The sequence below is a fragment of the Phocoena sinus genome, chromosome 16 (genome assembly GCF_008692025.1).
Source record: "Phocoena sinus isolate mPhoSin1 chromosome 16, mPhoSin1.pri, whole genome shotgun sequence".
Lineage (NCBI taxonomy): Eukaryota > Metazoa > Chordata > Mammalia > Artiodactyla > Phocoenidae > Phocoena > Phocoena sinus.
The window spans coordinates 52,404,390-52,431,832 of NC_045778.1; the positions used below are offsets into that span (position 1 = coordinate 52,404,390).

General features: G+C 40.7%; 1 protein-coding gene across 3 annotated transcripts in view; it reads left to right on the forward strand.

Annotated features, from left to right (window-relative positions):
- Positions 1–27,443, forward strand: part of PLCE1 (phospholipase C epsilon 1) — a 312,758-nt gene that overhangs the window by 258,860 nt on the left and 26,455 nt on the right. For all 3 annotated transcript variants that reach the window (XR_004346085.1, XM_032607439.1, XM_032607440.1), the window contains 10 exons: positions 1,136–1,197; positions 1,569–1,734; positions 4,993–5,100; positions 6,234–6,350; positions 9,507–9,665; positions 14,819–14,948; positions 19,279–19,400; positions 20,286–20,403; positions 25,135–25,266; positions 26,369–26,659. Coding sequence is in view for 2 of the 3 variants with exons in the window: in XM_032607439.1 (XP_032463330.1) it covers positions 1,136–1,197; positions 1,569–1,734; positions 4,993–5,100; positions 6,234–6,350; positions 9,507–9,665; positions 14,819–14,948; positions 19,279–19,400; positions 20,286–20,403; positions 25,135–25,266; positions 26,369–26,659 (1,405 nt within the window). In the remaining variant the exon portion in view is untranslated. The remainder of the gene's footprint in view (positions 1–1,135; positions 1,198–1,568; positions 1,735–4,992; positions 5,101–6,233; positions 6,351–9,506; positions 9,666–14,818; positions 14,949–19,278; positions 19,401–20,285; positions 20,404–25,134; positions 25,267–26,368; positions 26,660–27,443) is intronic.

Genomic DNA, 27,443 nt, shown 5'->3' on the forward strand with positions numbered 1-27,443 from the left:
CCTGGAAATATACTAGTTCCATTCTAGTGGGTGTGGCAGACAATAAATGAATAAAAATATAAAGTAATTTCAGGTAATAATGGGTTCTGAAAAAATTGAGCAGAGTAAGGGGATGGAGTGATGCAGGAGGGCTGAGAGGAGTAAGCAAAGGCCACTGTGGGGAGGTGACACTTGGGCTGAGCCCTGAATGCATAAGCCATGTGAAGGTCTGAGGAAAGAGCATTCCAGACAGGGAGTAGCAAGCAGGAGCGAGCTTGGAGTCTGTGAGGAATAACAAATGCCAGAGGGACAATAGCTGACATGATTTCAGACAGGTGGGCAGGGGCCGAATCATCCAGGTATTTTAGGCCATGGGAAGGAATTTGACTCGAGTCCATGTGAGATGGGAAGCTATTGGAGACTTTTGAGCAGGGCAGTAACATGATTTGATTTGTGTTTTTAAGAGGTCACCCTGGCCCCACTGCAGTATAAACTGTGCTAGGGAAGGAGGAAAGCAGAGAGACCGGGTAGGAAGCTGTCACAGTAACCCAGGCGAGAGGCGGTGATGGCTTCCGCTAGGGGGCGGCAGGAGCTAGGGGGCGGCAAGATAGTTCCTTGTGGCTGCGCCACATGCAGCAGAATTAGTCTAGGTTTTCAGCCTGCCTTGTCAGCTGATTGGGAATCAGTGGACTAGCTGGCCAGCAACTGGACTTGATCACTGGCAATGCTAAAAATGTAAGGTTACGATCACAAGATTGTGTGCTCACTATAATATGATGGAGCGCAAGCACTGTGCCGAGGATTCCGTGTGGATTCTCTCATTTCACCTCCCACCAACTCTATGGTAGCTGCCGTTATGATCCCCATCTTCACCTGGATAAACCGATATCGTTTGTTTTCATATAAATCAGTCTTATTCTTTTCTCCCACTCTCCTTTTTTCTCTTAAATAAATATGCTTCGTATAATAAACTCACACATAATTAATGTTTTCTTTTAGACTAAAAAACTACACCTTACCACTGCATAACTAAATTAGTTTAAATATTTGGTTTAGATGTTTCCTGATGAAAACAGAACAGTTTTAAAAAATGATGTGGTGGTTTTTCCCTTTAGTTTCCTTTACTTAAATAACACTCTTTTTGTATCCCTTGCAGAAGTTCGAGCCTAGTGTTAGTATGTGTCATCAGGGCCTAATGTCGTTTGAAGGATTTGCAAGGTAACTTTTAAAAAATCTTTGCCTATCACTTAAGAGCATACATTTTTCAAACAGACTTACAAATGCAGAGAACAAACTAGTGGTTACCAGTGGAGAGAGGGTTTGACAGAGGGGCAAGATAGGGGAAGTGGATTAAGAGATACAAACTACAAGGTGTAAAATAAATATGATACAAGGAAGTAATGTACAGCACAGGGAATATAGCCATTGTTTTATAATAACTTTATATGGAGTATAATATATAAAAATACTGAATCAATATGTTGTATACCTGAAACTAATATAATATTGTAAGTCAACTATAGTCCATTTTTTTAAAAAAAGAGTATATATTTTTCCCATGCAATTCTAAGAAACTTTGTTTCCTCTAGGTTTCTGATGGATAAAGATAATTTTGCCTCGAAAAATGATGAATCGCAGGAGAACATTAAAGAATTGCAACTGCCCCTCTCCTATTATTACATTGAATCTTCACACAATACCTACCTCACAGGCCATCAACTCAAAGGAGAATCCTCAGTAGAACTCTACAGCCAGGTACTGAGAATTTCACTTGGAATATGGTTTTCATTAAACCTTATTTATGTAACCCCCAAAGTCACAAAAGCCTGACCCCAGACTCCTTTGAAGAACTTATACACTATTAATTGTGAAATGTGAGGAAGCATGATGTGTGGGAAAACCACCTATACATACAGTTGTTTTCTTTACTTCTTTTTGTTTCTTCCCCCCCACCCCGCATCTACACTTAACCTTTATTCTAGGCAAAATTTAAAAAGTAGTTGTTTGAGACCCATAGCTTTTAGATCCTGGTTAGTCTGACCTACCTCTACTAAAATTAGATTTTCCCATGGGAAAACTATCTAATTGCTTCACTAAATGCTAAATAAATCAATATATTGTAGTGGGAAAGCATACCAGAAAATGCAACTGTCTGTGAAGTTATTCCCAAAATATTGTTTGTTTTGGTTTTCAATTTGTCAGAAAATTAATCTATCCCTATGGCAACCAACAAAAAAAAATTTTACAGACTGCAGGCACTGTCCCTACACATTTAAATTCATGGGAATATTCTTGAAAACTCAGAAGGGTCTCCGGACTAGAAAAAGCACATCCTTTTGACCTAAACATCCAGCTCTCAATGATCCATATGTCTGTTGCTTCTGTTGTATTTTCTGCACCATCCTTGTCTATGCTGCCTGTTTTCTGAACTCCCACAAGGTGAGTTAATTATGGGAGGAGCTAGCTACGTCCAGGTGTGTGTGTGTGTGTGTGTGTGTGTGTGTGTATGTGTTGGGGGGGGTCCAAGTGTAAAAATTGTACTGTTTACACCAACCCAGCAGACTTGAGCTTCCTTTATTCTGAAAAAGGTCTATATATTCCTCATAGCATTAGTCAAACTTCTGTCCCAAAGTTTATCTGGTATGGAGTGTGTATTTTATTTTATTTTATTATAGAAATCCATTTTTAATTTATTTATTTTATTTTTGGCTGCACTGAGTCTTCGTTGCTGTGCGTGGGTTTTCTCTAGCTGTGTGGAGCATGGGCTACTCTTCATTGCAGTGTGCAGGCTTCTCATTGTGATGGCTTCTCTTTGTTGAGCACGGGCTCTAGGTGCGCGGGCTCAGTAGTTGTGGCACATGGGCTCAGCAGCTGCGGCTCATAGGCTCTAGAGCGCAGGCTCAGTAGTTGTGGCGCACGGGCTTAGTTGCTCTGCAGCATGTGGGATCTTCCTGGACCAGGGCTTGAACCCATGTCCCCTGCATTGGCAGGCAGATTCTTAACCACTGTGTCACCAGGGAAGCCCTGGAGTATGTATTTTAAACTCTAAAATCTAAGGGGCTTTTATTATGAAATGAAGATATGTCCTTAGAGTAGTGATTTTCAAAATAAGAGTCTGTCAAGGGGCCTCAGCTGCTGACACAGAAGAGAAGACAGTAACCACTGCCACTGAAGATTTGCTCTTTTATGTACTTTATATATTGGCCCTCCATTTGTACCGAGAATTCCAAGGTTAAAAGAAGTTTGAAATCCATTGTTCTAGAGGAAAGAAATGAAGTATGTGTGTCTGTGTGTGTATTTATCCCAGGAATATAAGCAGGGACCAATGTCCTAGCTTTAATTCCTACTGCATTTCCTTATTTGACATCAGGGAGGTGTTTTTTTTTACTCCTTAACATACACCTCAAGTAGAGAATGTCACAGCCTTTGAATAAGGCACAGAAACCCCTCAAATAGACTCACAGATGTGATTAAACTTAGTATGAAGCTCCCTTTTATTTCATTTCTTACCACTCTCTGCTCTCTCTCAGCTTTCCCAGTTACCTCTCAAGATTACTGTATGGGGCAGATGAGAAGTGAGAAAAAGCTCTGTTCTCACCTGGAATTTGCAGCCCTGGTTCTCCTATTCTAGCCACATGTGGAAGCCTTAATGTCATGCAGACATTGATAAGGACCTTTAGTCTTTTCATACTGAAAACCCATCTCATCTGCTGCCAGTCAGTGAACATTCTTCCCAGCGAGGCTCACTACAGAGATGAGGGAGCCTCACGTCCCACCTGTCATATTACACGACAGTTTTCAGCCCAAAGCAACACACCTGTAGATACTCTAGTGCTGACAGACACTGATAGCCTTGGGATTCTTTGCCAAAGAATCAGTTCCCCCTGGGAAGATAGGTCACCTAGGAAAACCAGGTGCTGTATGCTGTGCAATGGGAATAATCTACAAAGTATCTCATATAAAAACATTAAAATAAGGGGGATTCCACTATCCAAGTTATGTTGCAGCAAGTCTATTGGCCACTAGCCCCCAGTACTGCACTGCTGTCACATGAAAATAGTTAGGTGGATTCTTAAATCAGAGAGTTGGCCCATTCACAGATATGTCCACCTTTGCCTTTGGTTGACCCTTTCAAATTATGGTCACCTTTAAGATAGTCCACAAATACAGTCTATGGAGGAAGAATTTGCTCCAAGCAAACGTTACAGAGATGCAACCCAAGCACGTATATCAGGAGCTCTGCTTCCAGCTCTAGATCCAGAAAAGCAAATAGGTATCATCTCATCTAATTCACTGGTAGTGTTTCCTGCAGTTCTTTGCTGAGGAAGCTGTGAGATAACACATCAGAGCTTAGGGGGCAAGTATATTATGATTGATTACTGATGACTGCTATGGGTGTGCAGAGGGGACTTTATGGATTATTTGTCATCTCTGCTGTAGAGGCTGTTCTAGGATTAGACAGCAAGGCAAATCCTTGATAACTCCCTGCTTCTACTCTTCTCCCATGCTATATGTTCACAGCAAAGTTATTAGGTGGTGGCAGAATGTGGGTCTAAATAGAGGAGATTTTATCCTGATTGGATTTATATAAATGTTTGGCCAGTTCACTAAGGAATCAGTGGCCTCATTTCCTCATCAGCACCTGTGTCACCTCCACTGACATCTGCCCAGATAGAGTTATAGCCTGGCTGTCTCATTTCAGGATGCACCATGTGTAGGTCCCTTGAGGGACCAAAGTTGATGGGAAAATTGTCATATGTTTTTGCTATCAAATTTTACCTTCCAATAGTATTCAGCTCTGGTAAGCACTCTTTCTACCTTAATCTATTCTCTCCCTTCCCCACCCTGATAATTTGTGGCCTTCGGCCAACATGTAATATTTCTTTTCAATCTTAGGCCCTTCTGTTTTAGCCTGGAGAGTGAACACTGATATGTGGAAGCCTGTGCTGGGTTTAATTTGAGACTTTATCTCCATTTGCTCATCTGGGGTGGATTCATTCATTGATCCCACAGGTCCTCCTGCAAGGCTGTAGGAGTGTAGAGTTGGACTGCTGGGACGGAGATGATGGGATGCCCATCATTTATCATGGACACACCCTGACAACCAAGATCCCCTTCAAGGTAATGCTTCATAACTTTCTTTAAATCAGATCACAAAGAGTCATTATCTTCATTCGTCATTTAAATGAATGACTCTTCCAAGTTATACCTTAGGTTGGGAGTTCCTATCCTGGGTCTTAAGGCTTCCCCAAATTGTGTGGGATGTACACACGTTCATTTTCCTAGGAGTTGATCTAGAACTCTCCTTAGATTCTCATTTGACCAAAGTTTAGTAACCATTACCTTAAATTAGTTATCATGTAATAATATTGTTGAAATTTTTACATCATAAGATGATATATAAAAGGCAGGGTCTGTTCTCTTGCTGTAGGAATTAAAGGTCATTTCTCCCAGTGTCCTGCTGACAAAGGCCAACATCATGTGTCAGGAGATGATTAAATGACATTATAAAGTAATGAGAATTGATTCCACCTAGGGAGATTGGCCACCCAGGAAGACTGGTTTCACTGTATTATTATTGCAAATTCTAAGTAGTTTATTTGTTCATTGTGCAGTTACTATCCTCATTCAGAGGGTCTTTGGCTGTAACATCATTTTTTTCTGAACCGTGGCTGGGCTGGAAGGAATTTTCTTATTTCTGTCTTGTATGTGAAGATGGTGGCTAAAATGCATTTTCTTTTTAACTCATTTTCCTATTCAGCCCTCTTAAAACTTTTTGTACCCTATATTGAGGGAAGGAGTAGTTGATAACTGTGTTTACATACATGCATAAATATATGTGAATATGTGATACATGTCTTATTGCCCCAAGTAGATTTGATTATAAACTCCTTGAAAGCAGGAAAGTATCTTACGCCTTATCATTTTTGATGCTGTAACTAAAACAGTGTCTTTTACTTATACTCAGTGTGTATATATATATAGATAGATAGATAGATAGATAGATTTGTTAAATTCAGGATACTGATAGCTGTTCCTCATAGTATGTGAACGATACTCAATATGAATAGTTTAATGTACTTATAGAAAATAGCCTGTTGCTTAACTTGAAAATACATTTGAAAAGATAAAAACCACTTTGGCCAGAGTCTTCTGCATAAACAGTTTAGACGCTTTCTGTGGCTGTAAATGCCTTGCCTTTTGACACCTTGGGCCGATATCTGAACTCTCATGAGCTGTTTTGGCTCTCACAGGAAGTGGTTGAAGCCATCGATCGCAGTGCCTTTATCAACTCTGACCTCCCCATCATCATATCCATTGAGAACCACTGTTCATTGCCTCAGCAACGAAAAATGGCAGAAATTTTCAAGGTAAGGTATCAGCTAAATGACGGGATGGTATCTTGGCCTTTGTCTTGTGACTGTTGTTGAGCTTAATTTGGGGCCACTGTGGACCACACCACAGCTGGACCTCAGCTGTGAAGCACGTACAGTTAAGGTCCCTCAGACCTGGGAAATAGGGATGCCCTGGGAGTTTGGGCTCTCTCTTGAGTGGTCCATCTTTTCAGCTGGAGTGATAGAAGCACTGTTCTGTGGTCTCCTGAGCATTTCCAGAAAACCTTCGGAGATAACAAGAGACCAACTTTCCAACACTTTTGGTACCACAAATCAGGGATGCCAGGATGTCACCTGTCAGTTGTATGTGGAAAAGCTGAAAATATCTCAGGGCAAATAAGTCAAATCTTCTTGTGGCCCAACTTCATAGATGGAGATCCAAGGTGGCGAAGAGGTTAGACTGGCCAGAATAGTGCTGTTAACGCTCGGCTCTTCCTTATACAAGGGAAATATAATGCAGACAGATTTAAGGGCAAATACGCCATTATACTTCCTCCTTCCTCCACTGGTAGAGGCGTTTATGGGAATATGGCTCTCAGTGGGAGGGAGGGACATGGCTAGAGGGAAATGTCCCCAAATACTAATGTCAACAAAACTAATTAGCCTTTCATGTTGCCTTTTCTTTGCCATCATTTAGAATAATGGTCTCTAAACTTTTTTGATTGCATACCCCATCAGTAAAATATACCGCGTATTCATTCCTGTTGTGTGTGTATTGACTTATTCATAAATTATATACATATCCTACTTATTAACATTTTATACATTAATTAAAACATGCAAAAATAGAACATAAAAGAGAGTAACATAGAAAGGATAAAGTAAAGAATAACTTTTAAATACTATTATTTATTAATGATACAAAAACCCTTTTGCTATTATAAAAAAATTTTAAATAAACTTATTTATTATCTAAATTTTTAGTGGGAGTAATATGATTAAATACACTTCGTTATTTTGGAAATTTTTGTGATCACTGACTTGAATGTCTGGTTTTAAGTTTAGTTTATTATTTCAATATTTGGCTTTAACAGCTATAGTAGCTGATAAAAATGCCTTACAAAGATACCTGTATCCAGATGGAAAAGGGATGTCATTAACTGCACTTGCTAAATCATGGTACTCATTTCTCAATTCCATTAACGAGGCAAAGGTTCTTATTGGAATTTGGCTAGACAATTTATATGTTTCCTGGTATCAATCAGCTTTTCTTATAAACTAATTGAAAAGGTGTTGCCTTTTTTTTTTTTTTTTTGCGGTACGCGGGCTTCTCACTGTTGTGGCCTCTCCCGTTGCTGAGCACAGGCTCCGGACGCACAGGCTCAGCGGCCGTGGCTCACGGGCCCAGCCGCTCCGCGGCATGTGGGATCTTCCCAGACCAGGGCACGAACCCGTGTCCCCTGTATCGGCAGGCGGACTCTCAACCACTGCGCCACCAGGGAAGTCCGAGGTGTTGCCTTTTATATTTTTAACATATGAGTTCAGACTCCAGTAAAATCCTTCATTTAGAGGATTTTTTAACCATTAGAAAATCTGCTTCCAGGTAGCCTGAGTTTTTATGTTAGCACACATTGTTTCCTACAACAAAATCACATCACAATAGAAATATTTTTAGACAGCTGTCTTTACTCTTTCCAGAACACAGATTTTATCTAAAGAGCAAATACGTTCAGGCTTCCCTGGTGGCACAGTGGTTAAGAATCCGCCTGCCAATGCAGGGGACACAGATTCGAGCCCTGGTCCGGGAAGATCCCACATGCTGCAGAGAAACTAAGCACTAAGCCCGTGCGCCGCGACTACTGAGACTGTTCTCTAGAGCCCGCGAGCCACAACTACTGAAGCCCGTGCGTCTAGAGCCCATGCTCCGCAGCGAGAGAAGCCACCGCAATGAGAAGCCCGCGAACCGCATGGAAGAGTAGCCCCCGCTTGCAGTGACTAGAGAAAGCCCACGCGCAGCAACGAAGACCCAATGCAGCCAAAAATAAATAAATAAAATAAATAAATTTATTTTTTTTAAAAAGCAATTACTTTCTCACTCAGTGTTAAAACATTACCCTTATCATATAGGAACAGATTAACAGTGATTTTATCATCATCATCATCGTCGTCTGGTAACAAAGTACAGCTACCCACTATAAACACAGAAAAAGTCCGAAATTTTAGGATACCTTTTTTTTTTAAAGAAAATTGTACAACTTAGAATACTCCTTTAATTTACTGCTTTTTCCTTATATAAAGTGTGAGCTTCTATATGTTGTAAAAGATTTTCATAATCACTTTTCATCTCATTACAAAATATTTCAAAGAGAAGTCTTTTTGTGAAATTAACCACATGCCGCCACCAAAGCACCCAAACTGTCATCATCTCAATAAGCTGTTAGCAAACAAAGATGTGAGGGACTCACCTTTGCTCCCTCTGCGTCAAGAGATTCCCTCCTTGTCCCTCAGGGACCTTCATGAACAGTGCCTGACATACAGACTGAGGGCGCCATTTCCAGTCTGTACGTTAAGCACTAATAAGCTTCCATTTTGTTCTTTTTTTCATTAAAAAATAACTAGAAATGGAAACTGACATGTTTTCTGCCCTCACCCCAAATGAGTCATCCTGTGCCTTCCCCCACCACCCACCTCCTTGGGGGATACACATTTCCCTTTGAAGACCAGTGCTCAGAAAAGCTTTATGAGAATGGTGTCTGTGGTTCTTTATGCTCAGTGGTGACAAATTCTCCCTATTATTTTTCATTTTTGTCCCACTTCCTACCTACTTCAAGGTTTGTATTCTTGTGACTTCTTAGCCATGTCTGGAACAGACCATATTCTACAAATCACAGCCTCTAACTGAATCTCTTTTTCTTCTTTAGTACATCAGACCCCAGAGTATTTTTCTAAATAGTTAGAGCTGGGCCCCCCTGGAGAGGGGCCTAGACCCCTCCTCCTGGCCTTCTAACCACTTCCCTTCTTTCCAGTAAGAAACTATTCAGGGCTGGGGGGCGGGGGACACACGGATACAACATCTTTCCTAGTTCCTCTTCCTAGGATTTTTAGAACAATTCAACTGGGCTGAAATATCTAGCTGATGATTCAGGTATAGATAAAGGGCATTGATTATTTGTTTTCCTTTATTGTTTTCAGACTGTGTTTGGAGAAAAGCTGGTGGCTAAATTCTTATTTGAGAGTGATTTCTCAGATGATCCAATGCTTCCCTCACCTGACCAACTCAGGAGGAAAGTACTTCTCAAAAATAAGAAGTTAAAAGCCCATCAGACACCGGTGGATATATTAAAGCAAAAGGTACTGTTTTATTAAAGAAGTTATGAGTATGCGTTGTGCCCAGAACAAAGAAATTTATGTCATTCTAACCTTTCAGATGACTGATGGGTAACCAGTTTTTGAAGATTCAGTTTCCTTGAATGATACATTTGATTTTTGGCTTTCCACTGAATAGACTGATAAATACTCTTCCCACTTACATAAAATTTTATTTTGAAAAATTGATGTAGAATGTACCTCATTATTTAATTTATTCTGAGCAGGATAATAAGTGACTCTTGTCTCTGGGCCTGGGCTTCACTGCTGTCAATCCCACAGTGGTCGCTATAGTCCTCTTTAAGAAGAGTCCCCTGTAGGGAGAGCACTTGAACATGGGGTTATGACTCCTGAGGTCAGTAGTAGAACCCCGATAGCAGCAGACCTGTGCTCCCAGCATGGAAGTTGGCACAGTGTATCACTGTGGCATATGGACCCCAAGGCACTTCTGTACCTGCCTCACCCATGGAGATCTAGTCCCCGAGCACCACAAACTTGCCTATATAGGAGGGCCCTCAGCCCAAGGATCTGTGAAAAAGTTCAGGTCCAGGACCACTGAGTCCATATGCCAGGTTGAACTTACTCATCCCACAGACTGACAGCTGCCAAAACTATTTGTCCTATTTAGGAGAGCACTGTTGGCCCTGAAACACCACTTCTGAAAATTACAGCAACCAAGAGTTGCTGCATGAACCTCAGCCCCCCGCAGGACTAGAATGGTGCAGCCCCGGCAGCGTGCACAGTCCAAAGTAAAACTAGGTCATGGCCTAGAGCTTTTAATTTCTCTCTGAGCATCACCTGCAAGCCTCCAGGCCCTACTCCAACTCTGCTTTAAGTGGTTCCCAGAGAACAGATGGATTCTATGAACCCAACAGATTTGGAACCTTTGTCCTAAGTCATTGATTAAAAAATGTCAAGTCGAGCTGTACAGCAGAAACCAACACAACATTTTAAATCAACTATACTCCAATAAAATGTTTTTTTTTAATTTCAAGTCAGATTGAGTCAAAAGTCCAGTTTGACCTAGCTGAGTAGTCTATTTGGAACAATCGTCAAATCTTCACTTCCATTAAGAATATTTGGATATTCTTCCATCTGTGGATATGCTTGGATTTGTGAATCTTAAGACGTGATTTCCAGAAGTCAATGCTCAGGGTCTGACAGCACAAGGACCGTGAAACCATCACCTCTCTTCATTTGAACTTTATACCTCAGTTAATACAACCTAGAACTGTTCTCGCTATTTAAATTCTTTAACGCCTCCCAGGCTCATGTTGAGTTTGTGGAGAGCAAAGAGTTCAGTTATTTTTCACAGGACTAAGCTTATGCCTAGTCTCCCCATGTTTCCAGGTTTACAATTAATTTTAAACTTTTGTGTAGCAAGAGTCTCACATTTATCTCTGTTAAACTTGCTCTTCTTGGTTTTGGTTTGTTATTATAGCATACAAGGTTCTTTGTGGATTTTGACATCCGTCATCCAATTATTTATTAGCAGTTTTCCAAATTGTGCCTTCACCCAAGTTGCCCTTGAGCCGGACGGCCAAGTGGAGAGCCCTGTGGCCCTTCTCGCAGGACCTCCCTCAAGTTTAGGTGATTATCACTCTTGTCTGGTGCTCTCTTCTCTGAAGCCCAGGCTTCTGCAGAATCTGCTTCAACCTCTTTATAGAATAGAAATTGAGATCTAGGCATTTATGGGACTTTCTCCAAGCCACCCAGTTCATAGTGGCAGAGCCAGGATTCTGATTCAGGTCTTCAGGGAACACCTTGTCAAAGACAACACAGAAGTAGGATACGTTGATAACAATCACTGGGGCATTTTCAAAGACACAGATTCTTAGGCCCCAAATCTGCCCAACTACATCAGAATTTCCATAAGGAAGACTTGGTAATCTGTTTATTTAAAAATAATTCTTATCCCCCTGAAAGTTGGAAAATACTGCTTATCTGTTATTTCCCACAAAGTGAGTTACCTTACCAGCAAAGTCCAAAGAGGTTACTGTGTGGGAGATTTGTTCTTAGTAAACCTATGCTTCTTCTTGCTAATTGCCTCTTTATTTTCTGTGTTCCACAACCAAATAATCCATTCTGAGATTCTGTCAGGTGTTACTTTGACACTTTCTACCATACAACTTCCACAGCTTACCTCTTCCTCCTTTTGGAAAAATGGGACAATATAATCCCATTTTCAGGTTTTTAAAATCGCTTCCAGAGCCCCGTGATTTCCCAGGGACTACTGACAGTCATATCTGCAAGACCTTTTAATTGCCTGGCAGGTTGTGGGTCTGGACCAGGTGATCTGAGTTCACACGGGGTTGGGTGAATGCATGCCAGGAGCTCCAGTGTGCTCAGACCAACCCTCCAACTTAGAAGGTCTGGGTTCTTTCTGTGCAAGGAGCTCACCCTCAGCAAGGATGCACTGACTCTGAGCAGGATTTCTGAAGCCCTCCATCTGCCTCAAGCTTGTGCTAAGGCTCTTGCAGAGGATCCTTAACTATACCCCGCCAGATCACCAGTATTCTGCCCTTGGTCTCCTGAACTCCAACCTGCTAGACTCAGACAGTTCACGCTCAGTGACAGGTGCTGTGCTAGGGGCTGGGGGAACAGAGCAAATGAGACATGGCTCCTGCCTGGACCCATGTGAGCCAGTTCTTCACCTGACACCCCACTCTAACCCTCGGACCTGTATCTGAATCGCTTTTATCAAGGGCTGGGGTCCTGTTCTTCTGCCTCAAAATAAGTAGGATATGGCAAAGAATAAGGAAGTCAGCTCTTGGCTGGCACTGGGCCACCTGTTCCATACTTCCTGCACTGGGGGAAGTACCTGAGCGTCGAAGGGACCTTGACACTCCACCTTCTGACATTTCCTGGTAGTGGGACTTTGAACGGCAGCACCCCCATTATTGGTTCTCAAAACCTTCTGTCGGGGGCCCACCAGGCTCTTGGCATCATCATTCTCGGTACTTGGCTCCATCCTGCATGTTTACTGCAGGAAGGCCCTTTGCTTATCCAGGACAGATAGACTTGCTTTTGTAGCTCACTTGTGCCTAGAGCAGATTTCCCAAAGCTTGGAAGAACGCTACTCCTGTGAGACACTCTGAAAAAAGAAAAGAAAATTTTCCTGGTTAAATAAGTGTGGGAAATGCTGCACTGGAGATCTTTGAAGGACCGTGATGTCCTTTAGCATATTTAATGAAGGCTCTATGAAACTCAGTTTCTGTAAGATGCTGTTTTTAAACTTCCATTGTGTTTTGTGGTTACCGTAATTCTCATTTTTTTACATAACAGCTATTAACACGCATGGAGCTAGTGTTCCATAAAAACGTTGAGCCTAGACAATGCCCAGTTATCTGGAGTAGACTGCATGTAAAAGATTTATCTCGATATCAACATAGCCTACATTGTATCTTCCTTATGTATATATTTTTATTATAAAGGTAATATAACCACATTTCGGAAAGCTTAAGGAAGAATTATTTTAAAACACATAATTCCAAAGCCAAACACAACTTGTATCACAAGGATTCTTAACCTTAGTAATATCCACAGACAGAATTCAGGGGGTCCATGAAATTAGATGAAAAAAATTAAATTTTTTTTGGCTGCGCCATGTGGCTTACAAGATCTTAGTTCCCCAACCAGGGATTGAACCTGTGCTCCCTGCAGTGGAAGCACAGAGTCCTAACCACTGGATCAATAGGGAATTCCCGAAAAAAAATTACATCTTCATTTTCACTAACCTCTAGCTGAAATTTAGCCTTTCCTCTGATTATAAATGTAGGGAACAAACCACAGTAAAGTTGGCAGCATCTATGTCTCTGTCACCAGTAGAAATCACAGATGTTTCATATTATATCACAGTTGTTGCTAATATTTCCAAGAATTATTTATGCTCATCACTATTTCAGAAACGTTACTTGACCTACCATTATATATTTTTTACTATGTTAATAAATAAACATATATTCCTATAGCACAAATTTTTTTAAGATTTAATAACTGTATCAACATTCTTTTTTTCCTTTGTAATCTTATGTATTTTGTTCTGTGCATTTAAAATATCATTCTGAGAAGGGACCTTACCTCACCAGACTGCCTAAGGGGCCTGTGCCATAAAAACAGGTCAAGAATCCCTACCGTATTAACATTTAATAGCTAAGCTTTTATGCACATCATTTTATATAATTATAATCATTATATGTAGACAGAAAGAGTTATTGAACAAAGGATATAGAATTATATATATATTTACATAGATACATGTATATATGTATATGCTTACATGTATAAATATTATTTATATCTATACACACACACAAAATTCTGTATCCTTTGTTCAATAAATACATATCACAATTATTTGTCAAGTCTTATTCTCTCAAGCAGATACACCATAGTTTACTGACGTCATTCCTCTATTGTTGGACTTTTAGGTTGCTTCCTGTTTTTAATTCACGCAAGTAACTTTGCCTATATGTTGGACTATTTCCTTATGCTAGGCTCCCAGATTTATATTTATTCTTGTGTCCTGTGATATTCCGTCACAGTAATTGTAGTCAGATGTAGAAGCACATGACCTCCCCGATAGCACACATCAATTTTCCAGAAATCTCTAGGCCTATTTTGTTAATCTGACTGACGGTTCAAATAATCTGACTGACGGTTCAAAGGTCTGTTGAAAAAACTTTATTTAAATCAAACTATTCTTTTAGTCTCATCCATAGGGATGGTATTTTAAGAAGGGGGAAAAAACCTGGTTTCTTAGCAGAGATTTACTTTTCTAAAATGGATGGGCTGATTTGCTTCTTCATCATTTGGGATTGATGGTGGTTCTTTGAAGCACCCAGGTTTCTCCTGGTGGGGTTGTCCTACGAAACCTGGATGGCTGGGCACCACACACGGATTCCTTGTGATTGTTTCCTAAAAGCTCCTGGATTCCTCCTGTAGGGACGTTAACATTCACTTAAGTATTGACGTTGTGCTTTAAGTGACTGTAGAGTTTTGGGGCTTTTCTCAAATAATCAAAATTAGGTTAAGCCACTTTTTATGACTGTGGTAAGCCTTAGGTGGTCATTTGGTAAGCTATAAATGAAAGTTTAGTAGCTGGGCATCTGCAGTCTTTAATTATTGATACGTTACAGGCTCATCAGCTAGCATCCATGCAAGCTCAGGCTTATAATGGTGGCAGTGCCAACCCTCCACCTGCTAATAACGAAGAAGAGGAAGATGAAGAGGACGAATATGATTATGACTATGAATCCCTCTCTGACGGTAAGAAAGCCAACCCTATGCTATACGCAGGGAAGTGCCTGGAAGATTTTTCTAATGGGTTTTTTGGGTGTCTTTTTTTTCTTAGCAATAGACTTGGCAATAAGTCTATTGCTCCATAGACCAACAATACCGATTGTTGTAATATTATCTAAGAGTTTCTGGAATCCTGCTGCTTAGTAAGAAGGACCAAGCGGGGAAAGGGATTCTGTCAGCCACTACAGACACCACTCAAGGAAAGAATAGGAGGGTGTGGGAAGCAATCCAGGGGTTGTTCCTAAATTGGTTTCTAGAGGAAGAGGTGGAATTACTGCAAAGAGACCCCGTTCCCACCCTTTCAGCATCTGGTGTAGCAGATGCTCTTGGCAGGAATTGTAGACGAGGGCTGACTCTTTTCTCTCCCCTGCACCACCTGCAGGGGGCAGCATCACATTCCTGTGCTCTCTGCTGCTCCCCTTCACTCCCCGCCCCCCTTCCCTTGTTCTCACATTACCAAGCCAACCAGACATTTCCTTCTGACCCCACCAAAAAGATACGGGTGATGGCTAATGGTGCAATACAAAAAAGTCACATGAATGATGTTACTTACCTATTAAAGGTGAAGGATTCTTCTTAGGAGATAATTAGGTTTCAGTTGTGTTTCATTTGCACTAAATTAGTGTCATTTGCTAGAGACTGCAAAATGTTTTCTCAGATACCACTGCTGATGGTAGACTGTTTAATTCTGGCAACTTCTGAAAGACAAATATTTAGTAATGAAAAGATACCAACGTTCCTGTTTATTTAAACGTTATAAATGTAACTGTATTACTTCTCTGTAGGATATTGTCTTGTTAATATGCAGATATGCCCAGACCAGCAACCGTTTACCACTTGCATTAAGAGAATCAAGCTACACTCCTTCAAATATCTGCTTCTCACGCAGCACCATTGTCTCCTGGTCGTGTTTGGTTTTGTGAGCCTCCATCATAGCCAGCAGCTACAGTCCAACCTCTTTCTGCCCCCAAATACAATACTAGTCTCTGTCCATGTAATATTTGTCCTTAGTAATTGTTGATTGCTTCATATAATCAACTAAAAGCCAATGTACCCGACCTGAAGTCCCATCAGATAACACGAGGGCATATTCTCTAATGGGGAGGTCGAAAGTGAGAGAAAATGGGAAAGAGTCAAGGTCATTTCTTGTATCCTATTCCTCAGAAGTCGTGGGAGTATGAATCTTTTTATATTGACTTATTCCTCCCCGTGGATCTCTACCACAGTCATGGTAATGTTGTTTCATAGAACAAATTTATTTGACAAGAAATGAAAACCACATTTAAGAAATCAACCAAATCCAGATGTTATCTGCCCCTGTGAGAAGTTAGTGCTCTGGAAGGTAAATTCACTCTCTATCATAAAATACTTCTGTGTTTTTTTCTGTACTTTTGAAAACAGGAAAGAAAAGACTTTTCTTAATTATTAGTAATAGTAGTATAGGACGTTTTGATATGCAGATAACAAAATGCATAGGGAAGGTGGGGGAAGGAGCTTTCTGATTTATTTTCAGTTAGGAGGGTAAAATTTAAACCCTACCCCACTGAATCTCTAGGACAGTTGCACGCTTTTTAAAAACCCACATGTGCTGGGGTGGGGTATACATGGAAAGCACCCTCAGGTTCTGCTCCAATAGACTGTGAGACCTTGGGTCAATGTCTTTTCACCACTCTAGACTTTAGGCCCCTCAGAGGCATAATGGGAAGATTTTGTCACGGGTTGTCAGATGTTCTCCCTTCTAGCACTAACATCTATGATCTATGACAGTTAATTCCAATACCACCACATGATAATTTCCCATTTCATTAAAAGAGTCCTTTGACTGACGGATTCCCAAATAGGCCTTGTAGTTGATTATGCCGGGACTTATTTAAGCTTACCCTATTAAGGCTTCCTGATGCTACTGTTAAATGCCAGACAGTCTTGCACTTTCGCTCATGGTTTGTGGTGCCGAGCTCATCCCTGCCTCCTTCCCTCAACCTTACTTTCTCTGGCTGAGATGAGAAGAAAACAGAAACCTGCTTGCTGAGGGTAGAACCATTCCCAGCTTCTTAGCAGGACCCCAAACGTTTCTAAGCTTCTTGTAATGATGGATCCCTTTGAGGATGAGATGGAAGCTGTGACCAGTCCCCTCAGAGAAATAAACATGGTCTCAAATTTCTACATAAAATTGCAAGAGTTTTCACAGGCCTTCTGAGCCCCTTGCAGGCACCTCAGGCTAGAAACCCGTCTCTAAAGTCTGGGTGGCCCAGTTTATCTCTGTGACAGCTCTAGTCCTCAGTTTTCACATATATAAAATGAGCAAATTCGTCTAAAACCTCTTTTGGCTATAAAAATGTGATAGTTCTGGGTTTCCCTGCTGGCGCAGTGGTTAAGAATCCGCCTGCCAATGCAGGGGACATGGGTTCGAGCCCTGGTCCGGGAAGACCCCACATGCCGCAGAGCAACTTAAGCCTGTGCTCCACAACTACTGAGCCTGCGCTCTAGAGCCCGCGAGCCACAACTGCTGAAGCCTGCGTGCCACAACTACTGAAGCCTGCGCGCCTAGAGCCCGTGCTCTGCAACAAGAGAAGCCACCGCAATGAGAAGCCTGTGCACCACAACGAAGAGTAGCCCCTGCTCGCCACAACCAGAGAAAGCCCACACACAGCAACGAAGATCCAACACAGCCAAAAATAAATAAAACAAAATACATTAATTTAAAAAAAGAACGCTTTAAAAGAAAAAATGTGATAGTTCCTAGGCACAAAATTACTTCCAGAAAATCTAAAGGAAGTTGCAAATGAGGCTCAAGTATTTCAAGAACTGCTACTCTGCCTTTTGGCCACCAAGTTCTTGATGAATATTTATTCAATCAAATTTTATTAAATAAACATTAATTAATTTTTTCCCAACCTTGCTGTTTATCTTGACTAGCTTTGAACATGCACTAGAGTAGAGATTTGAATTTCCAACTTCATATAGACATTCTATGACTTCGTATATATGAAGTCTAATGACTGCATGATTCTAACAAATTAATCAATTTATATCCATTTGACATAAAGTATTTTGGGGAGTATTAGGACAATCAGTAGCTGAAAATACACAATGTGAATGTGGCAGCGTGATTAACGTTAACAATGTTTGCACTTCTTTTATTGCTAGCCTTTGCATCCCTTAATAGTCAAAATATTACATCGATGGAAGATTTCTTATTTCATTTACCTTGTAATCTAAGCTGTTGTTATTCATGCTTTGCTTCATACCTTAGTTTAATTTATCTGGCTTTTTGCCTTTATTTTCCTTACTTTTATCCCCTTTCTGATTCTGTTTTTCTGTAGCAGATGTCCTTACCGCTTCTCCTGTTCCTAACAGTCAGGAAGGTAAAGCCACTTGAACCTGACCTTGTAACTGCATGAATGTCGGCATTCTGTTTCCATTTGCTTAGGCCTGATTAGCATGAAGTTGTGACCCTCATAAGAATAAAAATGTAATTAAATGATTGATCTCGTTTATTTCTTGGCAGCCTGCATGGCCCTGATTTGGTATAAGGATATTTTGGTCTAAGCATTTGTGATCTGATGAGATAGTAAAATCATGGGTGAGAAATGAGCTTTCTTGTTTTTCATTTTTCCTTTTAAAAGAACATAATCATGTTATATCTCTAACACCTTTAAAATCATTTTGAATAGTAATACCAAAGCAAGAGCAAAGTATAAGATTATCTGTCATACTTTGGAAATTTTTAGATATATTTTAATTCCTATCCTTAAGATTTTCCCTTAATAAATTGATAGACAGTTATGAAAAAATTACTTTCCAATTAAGCATAATTGTGAAAACTGCATTGCAAATAAGTGTCTTTTTCCCTCCGGTTTTGACATTTCTAGAGGTAAAAAAAGCTAATAGCTTCATTTTAAAGTGAGAGTAATTAAATCATGCCTGCACCATCTAGAAGTGCTTCAACCACTAAATCCTTCCCAAACTTGTGTGCTGAGAGCTTCTTGACAGGGTATCTTCCATAATGTTTGCACAGTTCCAACCATCTGTATGAAAATGAGCTTTCTCATTTAGATTACGTCTATATGGTACCAAAACTACTGGTAAATTAGTCTATTCAATCAAAAATAAATGTATCATTTAACAGATTTTTAAAATTATACTTCAAGCCATCATTTTGGTAACATGTAGCCAGTGCCTCAGTCTTACATTACAGATAAGCACAAGTACCTGGATATCCTTGCAACGATGTAGCCATAGCCCTTAAGTGAAGCATTCAGTTCTTGTTTGCTGAAGCCTGCCAACTCATTTTCAGACAACATTCTAGAAGACAGACCTGAAAATAAATCATGTAATGACAAACTTCAGTTTGAGTATAATGAAGAAATCCCCAAGAGGATAAAGAAAGCAGATAACTCTGCTTGCAACAAAGGAAAGGTGGGTGAATGGTTTCTGTTAAATTACACTTGGACCGTCAGTTTCAGATAGGATTTCACTCCCTCCCTATCCTTTCCCTTCACCTCTCCGCTCACTTTCCATTAGACACCAAAGTCCACATGGTGATGATATGGGACCCCCATCTGCAATTTATAGAAGGTTAGTCATCGATTCGTCCAGCCAATACCTACTGAAGATGTAGTGTGTGGCAGGCGCTGAGATAGCGCAGGAGGTGATTTGGCCATGGAGACAAACATGTAAACAGTGCTTGTAGATAAGTACAAAGAACAGTGATTACACAGTGTAATCAGAGCGTGATGATGTTGAGAAGCAGACAGAAACAGGGCATTCAGACCAGGAGGCTGGTACGTTCAAGGAATTGCTAGAAGTATTAAAGGTGTTTGGGATGACCAGGAAGATAAACAGGGCCGATTGGGAAGTGTTAACAGAGGAAGGACAACAAGAATAGAAAGAAAAATGAGATACCCGGACCCAACCCTCAAGTGCCTCACGGTGTATAGACTCTGAGCAAATCTATAGACATAGTTACAGTGACATTGTTGGACAACAAAATAATAAAATACGCCAAAAATTTGAGCCACAGGAGATACATACTCCACTATCTGTTCATTCAACAACTATGCATTGAGTGTTCCACATTTAAGACGCTGGACTGTGCTCTGAGGGAAGATGAAGAATGAGTTAGACTCAGCCCTTGCTCTCAGAAAGCTTTTCTCTAGGGAAGGTGTTAGGACATGTATATGGATAAGATAGAGCAAGTGAAACACAGTGATGACATGAGAAAGGAACAAAGAGCTTTAGGGATTCCAAGGTGAGTGGCATATATACCTTCCCTGTAAACCAGTATCATTTTTCCCTTGTTAGGTTTATGACATGGAACTGGGAGAAGAATTTTATCTTCCTCAGAATAAAAAGGAAAGCAGACAGATTGCACCAGAGCTTTCTGACCTTGTCATCTATTGCCAAGCAGTAAAGTTTCCAGGTAAGAATAGACAGTATCAAATGAACTTATTTACAAACAGAAGCAGACTCACTGACTTAGAGAATGAACTGGTGGTTACCGGGAGTCGGGTGGGGGGAATAGTTAGGGAGTTTGGGATTTACATCTACACACTGTATTTAAAATGGATAACCAGCAGGGACCTAATGTATAGCACAGGGAACTCTGCTCAATATTATGTAACAACTTAAATGGAAAAATAATTTGGAAATGTGTATGTATAACTGAATCACTTTGCTGTACACCTGAAACTAACACAATGTTGTTAATCAAGTACTCCAATATAAAATAAAAGTTAAAAACAAAAAGAATAGACAGTATCTAACTGATTCACTCTGTTATAAAGCAGAAACTAACACACCATTGTAAAGCAATTATACCCCAATAAAGGTGTTAAAAAGAAAAAGAATAGACAGTATCATTTATAACATTTAAAGATACCAAAAAATTAAAATATGCTATTTATTTAATTGGGCATTGTGCATGCTCTCCAAATAGCTAAATTGTGTTGCTGAAATCATTGTTACAGCATCTAATAAATATTTTATTATTATTTGCTTTGATGCTGATGAGGAGAATACCATAAAATGTTCATTTTTCAGATCATATCATGTCTCTCCATTATAGTTAATAATAATAATATTCATAACATCTAATAGCTAAAATTTATTAAGCACTTAATACCAGGATTTATGCTACGTATTTGATGTACATCATCTTAAATGACTCCATAATAATTCTATGAGTAGGTGGATTTATCTCCATTTCTAAGTAACAGTCTGAGAGAGATGAAATAATTGGCCCAAGGTTTCAGAGCATATCAGTTAAGACTCTTTTGTTTGAAAGTGGCAGAAGTTACTTAAGCAAAGAAGAAATTTATTGGCTTATGTGTTGAAAAGTGAAGGGATATATGAGTTTCAGGTACAGCTTGGTCCAGGGCTTTTCTCTCTCCATATTTCTCACTCTGCTGCTACCATGTTGGCTCTTTTCCCTTTGCGGTTGCAAGGCAGCTGCAGCAGGCTAACACCGCATACTTCTAGATTCAGCTTCAGTATGAGTCTCTTCCAGAACTTTCAGCAGCAGTTTCATGGTTTTTCACTGGATCCTTTGCCCATCCCTGAACCGGTCACTGTGGCCAAGGACATGCAGTGCTCCGGCTGTCTAGGGCTTAGGTCACGTGCCCCATCCCTGAGCTGGGTAGTGAGTCTCCACCCAAACTGCAAAGATCAAGGACACAGTTTCAGTGGAGAGGTTTCCCCAGTTGGCCATTTTTAGAAGTACAAGTGAACTTAAGCTGATAAACCACTGCCCCCGCAGAAATATGCACTTCAGTTAATAAGTGGTAGAACTATGATTCTGAAGCCTGTCTATCTCCAAAGTCCTGCCTTTAACCCTAGCACTACCCTGCCTCTCTTGTTAGGGTGTACTGTCAATGAGCTCATCCAGATGGGGCAGCAGGAGGTGGAGGGCAAACAGGAAAGTCCATAAATATATAGAAGTCAGAAAAATTCATCTTCTTCTATTAAGAAGGATTCCCTTGTACAAGATTTCTGAGGACAGGAGAGCAGCTGGAATTGGGGGATCCGTCCAAATGTTAGTAAGCAGCATATATGAACTTGGTCTAGAGAGGGAAGTTAAAATAACAACCCTCATTTTTTTTTTTTCGGTACGCGGGCCTCTCACTGTTGCGGCCTCTACTGTTGCGGAGCACAGGCTCCGGACGCGCAGGCTCAGCGGCCATGGCTCACGGGCCCAGCCGCTCCGCGGCACACGAGATCCTCCCGGACCGGGGCACGAACCTGTGTCCCCGGAATTGGCAGGCAGACTCTCAACCACTGTGCCACCAGGGAAGCCCCCAACCCTCATATTTTTTAAGATGGTCTAGACGCGGATCCTGGCTTCCAGAGGCTTATCTTAAGCCCTAGTTCTCACACTCTGCCCTGCAAATGGGACAGAGGTCCTGGGCTATTGAAAAACTAGGTAATGAGTGGTCTGTTCACACACCAGAAGGGGGAAAAAAATCGTAGATGGAGCTTTCTCAATTTTAAGTTTTCTCCCATAAACTGTTTTTAAACTTCTGGTAGCTGCTACTGCTTATCTACTAGCAAATTCTGTTGAGGAGGATGAGAATAAATAAGTAGCAAGCAAAGATTTCAAAGAAATGCAAGACCTTAGCTATGTAGGTTTAGTTTCACAGATCCTGACTTTCTGTCTCATAAGTACAGTATGACCATATCTGCAGCTGGTGAAATTGTTCTTATCACGGGGTAAAATCCTTTCACTGTCAAAGAGCCTCATGGCCTGCATGTCCTTCATCACAGGAACAGATGTGAAGACCACTCCATCCAAGAATCATACTCACTGCATCTCTTGTTCTTTATAAATTCAGCTGCCACTGCACCCAAACCATTCCTCTGGCTTTGTCTTTTCCTCTCAAGCACTGAGTAAACAAAGAGCACAAATTCCAAGAGATATTTGAAGTCACTATGAGAGATAAAGTTTCTGTACAGGTAGAGAATTGTGGAAGGGTCTAAACGTCATTTGGTCTAGCTTTTGACTTGAGACACAGGCGAAGCATGGGGTTATTTGACTTATTTTTAAAATTCCAAGTATGCTGTTTTTTTTAAGTGTTTATATAACACACATTCTTTATAGGTATGCTATATTCTAATATATTATTTTAGTAATTGAAGTTTCTTACATTTTTCTTTCCCCAAATTTATTTTCTTTCTCAAAATGACTAAATTATATTGCCAGAATCATTGTCGTAATACCTTCTAAATATTTATTGCCATTATGATTAGTTTTGATGCTCAGGAGGAAAATACCATAATGTGTTCATTTTCTTGAGCCATAACTTAATAAATTATATTAATTACAATAATAAAAACTGTTCATTTTGCTACACTGTTGATTTTAATTTTGCTACGTTATCAATTTCAATGCATCTCACCTTTCACCATCCCAAGTCCCTTCCAAGGAGCCACATGCAAAAAACTCTTCCAAGCAGTGAGGCACCATGAAGATCATGGGTATGACCTTCCCCAGAAGTAAAGTAACTTCCCCAAGATCACAGACCTGCTTCAGTGGCAGGGCTCCACTACTCAGTGAGCTTGGCCAGGACAGTTCTATAACTTCTCTGCACTTCGGATTCCCTACCTGCGAAAGAGGCATAACATTGCTAACTTGCAGGGTTATTGTAAAAAGTAGCGATAAGGTATGCAACGTGATTAGCACACTATCTGGAAAATAGTTGGCTCCCTCGAAATGGCTGTTGTCATTTTCACTGGTGAACAGACCAGCAGGGGAGATGAAGGTTCTTTGTTGCTCCTTCGATTACTTCTCTGGGCCTCTCCAGATTCCTTCCCCTTTCTTTATCACCCAGCCCTTGTTTCTTCGTGTGCTCACCCCACCCCAGGCTCACTCCAGGCTCCTTACCGGAGGGCCCACATACCCCTGGAGGATGTCAACATGTGCTGGGGTGTGTGCAAAAACCCCAGAAAGAACATGGCCCCTCACTCTGACCCCTCATCTCTTTTACTCGGGAGAAAATCCATTGTTAGATCATTGTGTAGAGGGCAAAATTCACATAAAGTTTTAAGATAAAGCATAAGAATTCACTGTTCCAAGTTTGTGCATCTTTGCAGTTTTGGATACTTCAGAGAAAAAAAAAAAATGTAGAAACCCCACAGCTGCTGTGTACTGAGCATTTTCTCTGAACAGGACACTCTATTAAGTATGCGGATATACATTATCTCATTTAATCCTAACCATGACCCTTTTGGAGATGAAGAAGAAGTGATCAGAGAGGTTAAGTAATTTGTGTGAGGTCACATCGCAGGGAACAGGGTTTAAACACTAGAGTCTATACTCTTATTAAACACTACTTTATCCTGTCTTCTCTGATGATGTTCTTGGAAGATAAATTTTCATCTCAAAGTGGCCCCTCTGAATGCTGCTTCAGTTAAAGGAAATACTCCCTAATGGTACAATTGCAGACAGTGAGAATGGTTTGGAGGCACTGGTGACTTTAAATTACACTTCCTGCCCTGGAGCCAGGTCTGCATGGTGTGCATTCATTTCCTCATTCAGCAAATATCTGTGAAGTTCCCACTGCGCGGCACTGTGACAGGCAGGAAGGATTCAGGGAGTGATTGGACCAGAAGAGAGAAAGAGAAGCCATGAAACATGATTACCATCATAATCTGTTTCCCATTCAATCCTCAGATTAACCCTGTGAGTGAGTTCCTATCATTGCACCCATTTTGTAGATAAGAAAACTGAGGAATCAAGAAGGCAGATGTTAAGCCAAAGCTCATTCAGGAAGGAACTGATCCTAGACAATTATGATGCTACTGCTCAGGCTCTTGGCCATTCTTTCATCTCTCCATACTGCTTGATTAGGTTCTGGAGCCCTTTCTTTTCACGCAATTTTTCAAAATCTTTCTGGTGTACAATCAGATGGGTATGAGTGTGATCTGTGGTTGTCCTGTAATAATCATGCAGGCCTTGTCACACTTGCCAACAGAGATAAAAACTTTGCTATCATTGCCTGCAATGGTATCATTAACGGTGCTAAAAATGCTAGCAGGTCTTCTGTACTGGGTTACAAGGGAATAGTAGGACTTCAAAATAAACATTAACAGGGATGGAAAATGTTGAGTTCCCTTGCTTGTAGTTTTTGGCTTATTTATCTTCATTTTATGGGAACAGGCCTGTCAACTCTAAATGCATCTGGCTCTAGCAGAGGAAAAGAAAGGAAAAGCAGGAAGTCCATTTTTGGCAACAATCCGGGCAGAATGAGCCCCGGGGAGACAGCATCACCTAACAAAACATCTGGAAAAAGTAAAGTCACCTTCTAACAGTATCTTTGCTTGAATCTGCATGCTGGAGGATTCCAGTATTTCACTAAGCACTTCGCTGGAACTTTTTAAATCTTTTTTTATTTTCATGAATGTTCATGTTATCTAAGTGTGGTATAAATATTTTTTTAATTACAAAATTACCCTCTTAACTTCCTAAAACATAGCATTTCACTGAAGGTGTTCTAACGCTGTTTGCCTCAAAAATAAAAATTGGAGCCACCTTGGAACCTTCTAGTGGTTCTTGGAACTGCACTCTTCACCATTATAACTCCAGAAGATATATCCATTTTATCTCTAATTACTTTTTATTGTCAAAGTAATAAATTCTCATAGTTAAAAAACTCAAACAATACAGAATATTATTAAAGTTTCTTTCCACTCACAATGTCCCAGTTCTATTCCCCAGAGGTAACCACTGTTAAGTTTATTGTGTTTAGTTCAAGAAAAATAAGATCCTTTTTAAGATAATCCAAATGGGATATAACTGAACATAACTTGTATAACTTTTATACTTGCAATAACTTTCCATATAGCTTTCTGTACATATAATCTACTTTCTCCTTATTGCCCCTGTGGTATTCCAGTGTGTGGATATGCATTTATTTAACCACTTCCTCACCGGTGGAACTGTTGGGTTGCTTCCCGGGTTTTTTGTTGCTTTTTTTTTTTTTCTTGCTATAAAAAGCACTGCTAGATTGAGCACCCTTATACATATACTGTTGTGTATTTATGCAAATATATCCACAGGACAGATGAGGTACTGAGGCAAAGGACTTTCAGGCTTTTAATTTAAAATGGTGTTGCGGCACTCATTTTAGCTATCCCTTTCTGGGGGAAGGTCTAATTGGCTTTATTATTTATTGACCCTTGAATGGGTAGCATCCCATCTAGCAAGTAGAAAGGCATACCCTCGATAGCTATCATTTGGTCTCAAGGTAGTGGACTCACTCACAAGTAACACTCAAGATGTATTCTGATGTGTGATGTGTTGTGATTCTTTCCTGGGGTGTTGTTCAGGTTTCTCTTGCTAAAATATGTCAAGTTTTCTGCACTAATCTGAGGCTAATCTTTGGGGGGTTTAGGTTCCTGTGAAGGAATCCGACAGGCCTGGGAGGACTCGCCTTCCTCTGTCAACCCAGCCACGTCCCTCAGCGCTATCATTAGAACTCCCAAATGCTACCACATCTCCTCGCTGAATGAAAATGCTGCCAAACGTCTGTGTCGCAGGTATTCTCAGAAACTGATCCAGCACACTGCCTGCCAGCTGCTGAGGACGTATCCGGCCGCCACCCGCATCGACTCATCCAACCCCAGCCCCCTCCTCTTCTGGCTCCATGGGATACAGCTCGTGGCGCTCAACTACCAGACAGATGGTAATGGGCCTGCTTCACCCGGAGGGGTGCCCCTTCCCCTCGCTCCTCTGCGTCTTATATCTCAGCAAACGTAGTTCAACAAAAAACATGTTTCAAAGGGGGCAAGATTCCCAACTGAGGCCTATGTGAGGGTAAAAATACAGATGACAGAGAACAGAAGTGAATTCGATACTGAACTGTGCTCTTGACTTTCCAGAGTTAAGGGAATAGAAAAGAACCTTCAGGGAGCCCCTATTAGTCTCCTGGTTCTGCCCCCTTTTTAAAGCACTTTTCAAACATAAGACTGTTCTTGACAGGGCTGTGTCCAGTTTGTTTTTAAAGGCCTGATGGGGTAGAGATTTCCTAACACCCCTTAGTAACCATCTTGCTAATCTCTTGTCCTTGCAGTGAAAAAGTAGGGTCTCTCGAAACCCTTTGCAAGTTAATACCATTTTAGCTTCCCCTCATCCCTTTGAGATTGAAATGGAGATTAATGGTCAGTGCTGTAAGAGCAGCTGACACAAAGGAAACAAGTCTGTGAATTACATGAACTGAGAAAGTAGTGTTCCTGCTTCTCCACCGTCCTGAGATAACGGATGAGGCCAAAAACTCCAGGGTACAAGCTACCTTTTATGGCGTGTTCACTGTGCACCAGGCACCATCTCAATTCTTGACCCCTATTTTCTCATTTAATCTTTGAAACAACTCTGAGAAGTGGGTACCTTTATGATCCCCATTTTTCAGATGAGCAAACCAAGACGTAGAGCAATTAAGTGGCTCAACATCACAGTATGACTTATAATAA